The sequence below is a fragment of the Chinchilla lanigera genome, unplaced genomic scaffold, assembly GCF_000276665.1.
Source record: "Chinchilla lanigera isolate Chin_1 unplaced genomic scaffold, ChiLan1.0 scaffold00131, whole genome shotgun sequence".
Lineage (NCBI taxonomy): Eukaryota > Metazoa > Chordata > Mammalia > Rodentia > Chinchillidae > Chinchilla > Chinchilla lanigera.
The window spans coordinates 498,874-510,013 of NW_004955532.1; the positions used below are offsets into that span (position 1 = coordinate 498,874).

At 57.7% G+C, this 11,140-nt stretch overlaps 2 protein-coding genes and 1 long non-coding RNA gene across 7 annotated transcripts in view; 1 reads left to right on the top strand and 2 right to left on the bottom strand.

Annotated features, from left to right (window-relative positions):
* The window catches only part of Plxnb1 (plexin B1), a 27,874-nt gene extending 27,222 nt beyond the window's left edge, over window positions 1–652 (bottom strand). For 2 of the 3 annotated variants that reach the window (XM_013507607.1, XM_005410146.2), the window contains exon 1: window positions 20–134. The gene's annotated coding sequence lies outside the window, so the exon portion shown is untranslated. Of the gene's footprint in view, window positions 1–19; window positions 135–628 lie in introns of those variants that run through there. The other variant, XM_005410147.2, reaches the window with a different exon arrangement.
* Window positions 653–2,089: 1,437 nt separating this feature from the next.
* Ccdc51 (coiled-coil domain containing 51) lies at window positions 2,090–10,564 on the bottom strand. 3 transcript variants are annotated; one of them, XM_005410149.2, is made up of 4 exons: window positions 10,477–10,564; window positions 4,801–5,117; window positions 3,548–3,712; window positions 2,090–3,060 (listed from the first exon to the last, which is right to left on the bottom strand). In XM_005410149.2, the coding sequence occupies exons 2-4, from the start codon at window positions 5,107–5,109 to the stop codon at window positions 2,305–2,307; spliced, it is 1,230 nt and encodes a 409-aa protein (XP_005410206.1). In that variant the 5' UTR covers window positions 5,110–5,117; window positions 10,477–10,564; the 3' UTR covers window positions 2,090–2,304. The 3 variants fall into 3 exon arrangements, with proteins under 3 accessions (XP_005410206.1, XP_013363062.1, XP_005410207.1); XM_013507608.1 differs by lacking the exon at window positions 10,477–10,564 and adding an exon at window positions 10,351–10,452; XM_005410150.2 differs by lacking the exon at window positions 4,801–5,117 and having other exon boundaries at window positions 10,477–10,551.
* Window positions 10,565–10,619: 55 nt separating this feature from the next.
* Window positions 10,620–11,140, top strand: part of LOC102025723 — a 3,572-nt gene continuing 3,051 nt past the window's right edge. Inside the window, exons 1-3 of the long non-coding RNA XR_264715.2 lie at window positions 10,620–10,706; window positions 10,796–10,851; window positions 10,932–11,019. This is a non-coding gene — a long non-coding RNA (uncharacterized LOC102025723). The remainder of the gene's footprint in view (window positions 10,707–10,795; window positions 10,852–10,931; window positions 11,020–11,140) is intronic.

Here is an 11,140-nt window from a genome sequence, read left to right on the forward strand (position 1 = left end):
GGCCCTCCCGCCGTCCTACCTGGGCTCTCGGCGCCCGCCGTGCGCCCCGCTCCGCACCTGGCCCTGCCCTCCGCGCCTTCTCCTAGGACTCCCCATTAGCCAGCCTCCCCTTCCGGCCCCCACCCCTTGCCGTCGGAGGAGCCCGGGCTTGGGACCTGGGTGCGCGCCACTCCGAAGCCGTGTAACCCGACACTCCCTGTTTGCTCACTGGCAGGTGGGGTGATACCACCCTTAGCCCGGCTGCCAAGATACACCGGCGAGGGCTCATTTCCTGCCCCTCGTCCCGGGGCTGCGCCGGGACCCACCCGGAGCTGGGAGGCTGTGGGCAAGTCTAGACTTCCTCACCACAAACTCCTGAGCCTTCCCGGGGAGGAAGCGACGGAAGGGTTCTCTCCTGAAGCTCATCTGGCATCCTGAGGACTTTTGGAGGATTCTGGCTCAAGGCCATTGGCACAGATTCCTGGGAGACAAAATCTGACCCCCCCATACACCCCCCCAGAGCCTCCAGGGCCTCCCAGGCCAGAGGGGCCAGTCTTCCACCCTGGCTACTGTCCTGAGCTAACAGCAGACCCCTCTCCCTAACCCCTCTCCCGGTCTCCGATTGTCTGCCTTTCAATTCCTTCCCCACCTGCACCTCCAGCACCTGAGTCCAGGCACCCAGCATCTTGTTGCCATCCGCATGTCAGCCCCTCCCCAGCTCCCTCACCCCTGGCCTCTGACCTCAGAGACTGCCAAACTGGCACTGCAGCTCCTCCGTCCTTTCTCTAACTGCATATTCCACACCCACACCCACACCCATCCCCGGCTCTGCCAGGGTAGTCCGTCCCCATTCCCTCATCCCTTTCCTGCCTCTGCAGCTTGTAGGAGCCCGTTTCGTGTGCCTGGGATCCTCCCCTCCCCAAATCCGACCACAAGCACACTCTTGAGGACGTGCTTCTCCCCAGAGGAACTTGGACTCACCCCACAGCCCTCCCTTTGCCCCAGGGTTTTGGGTGGTTTTGTTTGTTTGTTTGTTTGTTTGTTTTTTGGTCTTTTTGAGACAGGGTCTCACTATGCAGTTCAGGCTGGCCTTGAGCCCTCTTTGTAGCCCAGGCTGGCCTCGAACTTGCATCATCCTCCTGCCTCAGCCTCCCCAGTGCTGGAATTAGTCATGGGCCACCGCACCCGGCTGAGCACTCTTACATGCAGTTGCTCCATCCCCACCATTGTCAGGAACCTCTACTGTGGGGATGGATGGAAGGCCTGGGTGCCCAGCGGGTCAGACAGGGGCACGTGGGCCAGACTGACAGCTCAGCACCGACCTCTGCTGCAGGAGGGGAGCACACCCAGAAAACACTCAGGCTCCACGGGCTTTGCACAAGCACAGACCAACACACCCCATCCACAGTTTAATGCAGCTGCAGTGCGCCCTGAAAGGCACCAGTGGGCTCCAGAGCAGGGACAAAGTACCACTCCACAGCCGCTGTTTACACAGGGCCACCCACACCATGGAGACAGAGAGGCCAAGGGTCACCGTTCCCCTATGAAAAGGGAGAGGTCAGGATTTTCAGGGCAGTTCCTCTCCATGCCTCACTGCACCCCCCAACCTTTGGGAGCACCCAAACTGAACTGCTTCTTCATTCGCACTGGTTATTTGGTTTGGGTTTTATTTGTGTGTGTGTGTGTGTGTGTGTGTGTGTGTGTGTGTGTGTGTCTTTTTGAGACGGCCTCGTTATGCAGTTCAGGCTGGCCTTGAGCTCACTTTGCAGCCCAGGCTGGTCTCGAACTTACAATGATCCTCCTGCCTCAGTCTCCCGAGTGCTGGGATTACACACGTATGCCACCACACCTGGCTCCATGCACACTGTTGGTGGCTTAAAATCTACCACCCCTTTTGTGGGTCCCACGTAGGGCTTTTGTGGGAACTTCCTCCACTCCGGGCCAACTCTCCAGTCCCACATCTCGGTTTTCAACAGACAAAACTCAAGCGGCCGGGGATACAGCTCAGTGGCACAGCACCTGCCTGGCAAGCGCGAGGTCCTGAGTTTGATTCTTGGGACCCACACACACAAAAATAAATAAATCAAATTAAAAAATCAATGGACAAAACTCAGTCTCGTGTAACTTGTTTTACAGAATACAACCTCTAAGACATTTTAATGAACATGAGCATGAAGTTTTGATCACCAGGGTGAACAAGCGTCACCTACAAACCGAAGTGCACCTGTTGTGAGCCCCGCGAATGCTGCTACGGCTACGCACGGCCCAGGTGTCACCTCACTGCTGGGATTCACCCGCAGGCCCTGTGGAGGCAGGTGCAGGGGGCTAGCTGGCCTTGAACAGCATGTAGAGCACGGGCAGCGTGGCCACGAATGTCACACAAGTGACCAGCGTGCTGTAGATGGTGTTCCTGCTCACTCGGGCCTCCAGCCTCTGTTCCGCGTCGGCCAGGGCCACGATCATACTCCCCTGCGCCAGCAAGGAGCTGGGCAGAGTCCCGTCGGCTGGCTCTCCCGGGCCGGGGTGCGCGGCGGCCTGTGCAAGCTGAATCACCCCAGCTATTTGGCTGCAAGTCTTATCCAGAACATCAAGCTGCTCTCGTAAACCTTCTAGACAGGAATGGACCTGCTGGGAATGGCTGAGCTGCTCTTGTAAAGCAGATGAAAGGGCCTCTATGTCTTTCTCTCTGGTAGGGGAATCCCCTGCTGGCGATCCAGAGCCCTGGCCCTGCCGGGCATGCACCAGCCCCTTCAGGTCCACCACGAGGTCACGGAGGTCCCTCTGCTGGAGGGAGTAGCTAGCGGCCTGCTCGCGGATGGCCTCCTGGAGACTCAGAGGCCCCTTCTGCGCCTCCAGGAGTAGGGCCCGCAGCTCCTGCAGCCGCACACGGTTCACGTAGGTGGAGCCAGCCACGCCAATCAGGGCCCCCAGGACCGACCCAATGAGGGACCAGTTCTTAGTCCTTTCGGCCCTCGCACGCTCCTTCTCGTGACTCTCCCGCACGGCTGCGGAGAAGAGAGAGAACTTCTCACGCTCGGAGTCCTCTGCACGCGTGTAGGCCACGCGGAGCCTCTTCTCCTCCTGCAGAAGCAAAGCAGCATCACACAGCAGCAGACGGCCCTGGGGCTGCAGCCACAAGCACACGGACACTGCCCTGACCTCGGCTCCACCAACACCTGCCATGTGACAAGGGCAGCATACACCTGGGGGGCACAGCGGCAGAGGACGGGACTGTGGAGCGAACAGCTTTCTCTTCCCACCAGGCATTGTCGGGTGGCCGGGCACGCACTGACGTCCCCAGCACGTGTCCACGGGAAGCTGCGTCCACCGCTGGGCAGGCCGGCCCCTCCCTTGGTACTCCCTCCTCGTAATGCAGGTCCCAGGCCCTCAATCCAGGGGGTGCTAGGCTGGGGAAGCCGGGGGCCCCGTCCATCCACAGGAGCTTTCTAGTCGAGCTGCTCACCAGGCCTCTCACTGCCAGGCCATTCAGCCTCCAACCTGGCCCTCCGCAACCTGCCAGGCTAGGGGCCCTGGTGAGGAGACAAAGGGCTGCCTCCCGGGGGCCTACCTGCAGCATCCTATGCTCCAGAGTAGCCAGCTCCAGGTACTGGTTGTCCTCCCTGGAGACACGGTCCAAGCGGTCCCTCACCTCCTTCAGCTTGGCCTGCTGAACTTCCAAGTCCTCCCGAGCCTCCCGGACAAGGCCCCGAGCCACCATGAACACCTTCTCTGCCTGCAGAGAGGACAGCGGAGGCTGTCAGACCCTTCTGGCCATTCCCGAAAAAGCAGCAGCTAAGAAAAGGTCAGTGGGGTATCAGCAGCAAAGCGCAGAAACAGCCCCCTAGACGCTAATCCTGGCTCCCTCAGTACTGCTCCAAGTGTAGCCCTTGGCCACGCCCACTGAGCCGGGGATTTGTCCGCTGAGGTGGAAATAATATGCCCCTGAGAAACTTGAAAACAGCCAACAATGCATACAATCTGTATCCACTAAACCCAGCCAACTGGTGTCTGATATAACCACAGGAAAGAAGCCATGTGCTGAAACTATGTCCCGACCACTCCTTTCCCTATGCTTTACTACACCATCAAAGGCACTGCTATGGTTTATGGACCTGGAAACCCCAGGTCAGACAAACTTACAATGTCCAAGGAGACAGACAGCAGTGTAGTTCAAACACTCAGCAGAACCCCAGGTTCTTTTTGCTTTTTGTTTTCACCTTTTTGAGACAGGGTCTCGCTGTGCAGTTCAGGCTGGCCTTGAGCCCACTTTGCAGCCCAGGCTGGTCTCAAACTCACAGTGATCCTCCTGCCTCAGCCTCCTGAGTGCTGGGATTACAGGCGTGTGCCACCACGCACGACCAGAACCCCAGGTTCTTCTTCCCTCACTACACTGTTCTGTGCCTAAGAGTTGAACAGAATGCATTTCTGCTGCCACAGAGCACTTCACCGCAGGCAGCTCTGTCTCCCCGACAGTCCGATGTTTCCCAGCGTCCTCCACCTTCACACAGTAAGGCAGCAACTCTCCCACCAGCCCGCCCCTGCCCCACCCCTGTCTGCAGAGGAGTGTTTGCTGGCATGACAGTGTTAGTGGCCAGGGCCTTGCTGAGACACAGTAACTATTCTGAGGGACAGCTGGAGATACAGTGACACAGACCTTCACACCAGTAGTATCAGACCCAGGTTTCTAAGTGAGGGGGAGTCTGATCCCTCAAGTGATACTTGTTTAAGAAAAGGCACAGCTGGATGACAAGGTCTGGCAGGGGTTCGAAACCCCACTTCCCCGGTCAGCGGCAGGTCCAGTCTCCCGGGCTCCCTCCTCACCTCAGCCACGTTTCCCTGGGCCTCTCGCACTTCGACCAGCCCCACAAACTCTTCGTATCTGTCCCACCACGTCTTGGCTGTGGAGGCAGCGCGCTCCTGAAGGGTCCGCCCCAGGGCTCTCCCCAGAGCTGGGAGGCGATGATACAGGACTGCCTCCTCGGGGCGTTTCTCTCCAGGCTGGCTGGGGCCTGCGCTGCAGACAGTCCTGGTTATAACAAGGTCCCTTCCGAGGAGGCCTCTCCACAGCAGCAGGGAGGGGTGCACACCCACAACGTGCTGCATGGCAACGGCAGGGCTGCAGCCCGTCATCCGGAGACCTGCGAGGGGACGCCAGACGGATCAGGGCACAGCCGGGCAAGGCTGGACACGAGTCAGGGCCCCAGGCCTACGTACGGCTCTGAACGAATTCCCTTCCACTAAATCACCTCAAGGAAGCCCCACTCCGCTGGGCCCGGAGACCCGTGACAAGAGGCGATCGGACTCCCCCAGCTTCTGGACAGCGGCCCACATACAGGGAGGAGCTCCTGTGGGACGTCACGCCCTCCCTTCCCCCCACGACACCACACAAACCGGGCCATTCCACCCCCTGGCATCCCCCAGGACTCTTTCATGTGACCTAGTGAGAATTCTGGTGCCCAGGTTTCTAATAAGGTCAAAGAAATTTCTCAAACCAGTTGTGTCCAGGCTCACAAGTCCCACAGAAGTTCATAAAGACTCCTGGGCAGGGACAGAGCTGAGGGCAACTGTGGGAAGATCTGGATCCAGTGGCATTCCGTAACATCCCTGACTCCCCGAGGCTGCCTCAGCTCTGCGGAGGGAGGGCTGCCCCTACGGTGAGGCCCTACACACACAGGTCATTCATTACCTAAGGCAGAAAACTCTCCGCTCTCCTTAGAGGGGACAATTCCAGGGGAAGGAAAGACTCTGTTTTCTCCACAAAGGACAGTTTTTCTCAGCTTCACACCAACCCTTCCGCCCTCAGCCCGACCCTCCCAGACCCCAGCTCACAATCGTCACTTCCTACAAGGTTTGCCCTTCCTCCCTGGCTCAGGCACTGTGTGAAGATCAGGCTTCTCTTTCAGCCTTGCTTTGAGGTTTGGCCCCTAATTACACCTTCCCTGGGTGACTGGACGGCCCAAAGAGGAGGCTAGTTAGCCGCGTTCCCAAGAAAAAACAGCACCTCCCTCTAGCCACGGTCACCACCATCACCACCACCCCTCCGGCCAGGGCCTGGTCCCAACGGTCAGAGCGACACCTGGTGGCCAACGGAGTAGGACAGATGAAAAACAGGGACCAGCGGAGGAGAGGAGAAGCCAGATGCAAAACAACAAAAGGCTTCAAACTATAGGGTGAACAGAGAGCCCCCCGCCACTACAGCACCCCAGGCTCCTCTTCATCCTCGGTGGAGAGGCGCAGGCCCTCTTGATAACAAAACCTATAGCCGGGCGTGGTGGCGCACGCCTGTAACCCCAGCCCTCAGGAGGCTGAGGCAGGAGGGTCATTGCAAGTTCTAGGCCAGCCTGGGCTACAAAGTGAGCTCAAGGTCAGCCTGAAGTGCATAGCGAAACCCTGTCTCAAAAAGACAAAAAAAAGAACGAAAGAAAGAAAACAAAAACTAGGTGGGAAGGGACACGCCTTCTGGTCAAAGCGGGCCCAAGACGAACGCCACATTTCTGCGACAGTGGTCCCTCACTGCTGCTGCACCCGAGTCCCCCGTCCTCGCTCACAAGGCTGGGGACCACAGCAGAGCCCACATAGCATCCCCGTTCCAGTGGTGAGCAAGCTCCCCACGCTGAGCCAGCACCCAGGGCGCAGGGGCCGAGCCCCACAGCAGCCTCCCAGCGCGCCCTTCATCAAAGAAAAGACCTGCAGCCCCGCGCCCACCAGGGACGGTGCCCCGTCTGCCCAGCAACACCCAATAAAAGGGCTCAGCACTTTGCTGTCACCACTTCCTCAACTCCCTTCTCTGTCAATCCTACTCGATGATCAAAGCTGCCCTCCTGGAGGCCCCTCAAAATTCCCACTTTGTTAGGTTCAGACTTCTGCTGCCAGAGTTCTCCTGCAGTCGTCCCGCGGCTCTGCACACTCTTCCTGAAGTCTCAGCCGACTCTCAGCTCCCTCCAGTCCTCCCAGCCGCCTTCCCCGGCCTCTCCTCTGCTCATGTTCCGCTCTTAGATCCCAAGAGGTCAGCCCTCCCTGGCAGAGACGGCAGCTATGCCCTCCCGTGCGCTCCGGGCTTCCCCTGCCCTCCCCAGCCCGTTCTCCAGCCTGAGACTCTGTTAACTTCTGAGTCAGACCATACGCCTCTGGGCAGAACCCCTCAGAGCTCCCAGCTCACTGGCGTTAACTAACGCCAAGCCTGGAAGTCACTAACAAGCCCAGCGCCTCTCAGCCCTGGCCCTGCTCCCTTTCTCAGGCACAGTACTCTGCTCCAGCCACCCTGGCATGCCACGCGTGATCCTGCCACAGGATTTGCCGCCCTCCGCCTTAGACCCCTCTCCCAGGACACGCCTGAACAGCTCATCGTGACATCTATGTCTTTGCCCACGTGCTACCTTTTAATAAGGCCTTCCTCCACCACTCCATCCCTGGCTACCTTTCTGCTCATTTTTCTCCCCCTGACATACACTTCCTAGTAGAAATCTTGATGACAGTAGGGGCCCTAAGAGGAAATGTGTCAGAAACTCCCACACTGCTTCTCCGCTCGAGTCCCCCCACAGCCTCCCTCACACCACCCCATCCTGTCCTCTCCCACCACTCAGTTATTCAAGTAGGACCCCCCTCCACAACGGCCGCATTTCGCTGTTCCTTTTTTTATGTGTGTCTTTTTTTTGAGACAGGGTCTCGCTGTTCAGGCCGGCTGTGAGCTCACTTTGTAGCCCAGGCTGGCCTCGAACTCCCAATGATCCTCCTGCCTCAGCCTCCTGAGTGCTGGATTACAGGCCTGTGCCACCACACCTGGCTTTTTTTTTTTTTCTTTTTGAAACAGGATCTTGCTATGTAGCGCAGGCTAGCCTCAAACTCACAGCAATCTTCTTGACTCAGCCTCCCGAATGCTGGGGTTACAGGCATGCACCACCATGTCCAGGTTCTCTGCTCCTCTTAGCCATCAGATACTCTGACAGACCGATCACCCCCGAATCGGTCTCCAGGTACTCTCCTCCGACTCCTTCATAAACCCTGTCTGCTCTGGCCATCATCCCCACCATGCCCCTGGAACAGCTCTTGTACAGATCACCTCCACACTGCTCAATCCAGCAGTCAGTTCTCAGTCCTAACCTCACTCGCCCCGACAGCAGCCTGTGCCTTACTGTACCTCCCTCTCCCTCAGACACCATTCTCACACGGCTTCCAGTCCTCCCCCATCTTCCTAACCTCCAGAAACCGTCACACCCCAGTGTTCAGTGCGCAGGCTGGTCGGTCACTCACACCGTTTTCTGCTTTTAAAATGCTCTGGGAGCCAGGCACGGTGGCTCTAACCTATAATCCCAGCATCTGGGAGGCTGAGGCAGAAAAACTGTAAGCGCAAGTTCAAGGTCAGCCTAAGCTACATAGTAAGTTTAAGGCCACCCTTGAACACAGCCAGACCCTGTCTGAAAATTAATTAATTAATATAAAAATGGTAAGAGTTTGGAGGTATGGCTCAATGGCAGAACATTTGCCAGCGTGCACAAGGCCCTGGCTTTGATCTCCAGCACAGCAAACAGAAACTATACTTTTGACTTTTCTGGCCCAGGCTTTTCAGGATTCCAGGTTCATTAACTGAACTGCCCAACCTATATCTCTGCTTGGAAATCTATTGGAATCTCGGCCGGGAATATAACTCAGTGGAATCGTGCCTGTCTGGCAAAGCATGAGGCCCCGGGTTCAATTCCCAGTACCAAAAAAAAAAAAAAAACCAAAAAGAGACCTACTGGAATCTCATCTTTGCCTCACAATCCTGCTTGCCCCCAGCCTTCTCAATCTTAGCCGATGGCAACGCGAACACCAAATTCTCAGGTGAAAAACCTCACCTCATCCCCACTTCTCACAGCTCTTCTATTTCACATCCAGGCAACCAGCAAATGCCCCCTGGCGTCCTGTTTTTAGTATACATGCTGCCAGAGCGAGCATACCCCACTGGCCTCCGAAACCCACGCAGAGCTCTTCTTCCTATCTCTGTCTGCTACCCTAGGGTCCCAGCGACCAAAATCCCTTGTCTGCATCCCAAGAGTCTCCTAACAGGGCTCGATGTCAACAGGGCAGTTAGTGGTCCTTTCAAAACACAGGTAGGATCACATCTCTCTCTGGCCAAACCCAGCAACAGTTCCCCACTTCTTTGGAGGAAAAACCAGAGTTTTTTCAGTGACCTAAAGGGGATCCACCTGCTAGCTCTCATTCCTCCAACCTCCTCTCCCACTAGCCTCCCTCCCTCACTCCAGACCAGTCACACAGACCATCTTGGTGGTAGAATACTTTAGGCCACTGATGGCGAACTTTTTAGAGCTTTCAATGATAACAGCTGGCTGAGCAAGGAGTGCCATGGCTTCGCCACCACTGCCTAGTCTATTTCCACCTCAGGCCCTTGGCACCAGCTGTTCACTACACTGCTTGTTCCCTGGCTCCATCCCTCACCTCCACCCAGCCTTCTTTTTGAATTCTGTTCAAATGCCAGCTCCTGAGATCTTCCTGACACATTATCAGAAACTGCTGCCAGGCGTGGGGGCGCAGGCCTGTAATCCCAGCACTCGGGAGGCTGAGGCAGGAGGATCCCTTCGAGTTCCAGGCCAGCCTGGGCTACAAAGTGAGCTCAAGGCCAGCCTGAACTGCATAGCGAGACCCTGTCTCAAAGAGCCAAAAAAAAAAAGAGAGAGAGAGAAAAACTGCCATCCCAGCCCGGCACTGTGACACACACCTGTAATCCCAGCACTCTGAAAGGCTGAGACAGAAGGATCACAAATTCAAGCCCAGCCTGGGCAATTTAAGACTCTTACCAAGATTCTGTGTCAAATTTTTTTTTAAAAAGCGGGCATGGTGGTGCTCGCTGGTAATACCAGCACTTGGGAGGTTGAGGCAGGAGGATCACCACGAGTTTGAAGCTATCCTGGGCTCCATAATGAGTTCAAGGCCAGCCTGAACTACAAAGCGGGACCCAGTCTAAAAAAATTTTTTTAAATTTTTAAAAAAGGGCTGCGGTTGTAGCTCAGTGCAAAGGTTCAATCCCCAATCCGCAAAAAGAAGAGGAAGAACAAAGACAAAATCGCCACCCCACCCCCACCCACCACCCCTTACTTCCCCGGCTCCATTTGCTATGGTCTGCCTCACTCTCTACAATATTAATTCCGCCAGGAAGTTTTGTTCACAACTTTATCTCCAGTGCCTAGAACGCGGTCTACATAGAACATATGCTCAACAAGAATGTATTGGAGAAACACACAGAATTCGGAGTCACTCTGCTTATTTTACGAAACCCAAACTCCCTCCGACGCTTAAAGCGCTCTAGGAGACCACGATCCAGGTCCCGCCCACGGCTACCCTATCCAGCCCGGGGCTGTCGGGTCCCACGAGCACCAGTGTGCGTGCCCTGCCCTCTGTCAGGGTTCTTCCTTCCCGTGCACGATCACAGGCCTGGCGGCTTCCCGCTGGGTGCCCTCGCCACTCCGCATCGCCCCAGGCGGAAAGACCCTCCCCTCCTACCTGGCTCCGCAACCTTCCGAGCAGGAGCCTAAGCCGAGGAACCGGCTGCCACTCAGTCGGCCTCTGACCCGCTAGCGCCCGCCCCCGGAAGCCCCATCCTGCGGCCCGGGAGCAGCTTCCGGCCCGGCAGCCAATCCGCGGACACGCGTCGCTATATAAGCGCAGGGGGCGGGCCGGTGGGCTAGTCGCTGGTGTCCGAGGCTGTGCGGGCGCCATGTCGGGCCGCGAGGGTGAGTGTGTGCGGCTGGGGCGGGAGGCGGGAGGCGGGGAGACGGGGTGGGCGGCGGGGACCCGCTGAGCGCGCTCGCGTTGCCCACAGGTGGCAAGAAGAAGCCCCTGAAGCAGCCCAAGAAGCAGGCCAAGGAGATGGACGAGGTGAGCGCGGGCGCCGGGCCGCGGGGCCGCGGAGGGGCGGGAGGCCGGCCGCCGTGAACGCGTCGCGCTGTCTCCCCCAGGAGGACAGAGCGTTCAAACAGAAGCAAAAGGAGGAGCAGAAGAAACTGGAGGAGCTGAAAACGAAGGCCGCGGGGAAGGGGCCCCTGGGTAAGTGCGCGCCCGGCAGGACGGCGGCCCCGCGGAGCTGGGGTCCGGGTGTGCGGAGGCCCAGGCAGCCTGGGGCGCTCCCTGTGCGGAAGCTGCAGAAATTCGCCCCTCACATTCTGAC

Bases quoted from the DNA above. Each gene is read 5' to 3' on its own strand.
- Ccdc51 (XM_005410149.2), bottom strand. From the start codon at position 5,109: ATGACGGGCTGCAGCCCTGCCGTTGCCATGCAGCACGTTGTGGGTGTG. The intron at 3,713-4,800 runs GTGAGGAGGGAG...TCCTCTCTGCAG, and splicing joins CCCAGGGAAACGTGGCTGAG to GCAGAGAAGGTGTTCATGGT. The intron at 3,061-3,547 runs GTAGGCCCCCGG...TTGCTTCTGCAG, and splicing joins TGGAGCATAGGATGCTGCAG to GAGGAGAAGAGGCTCCGCGT.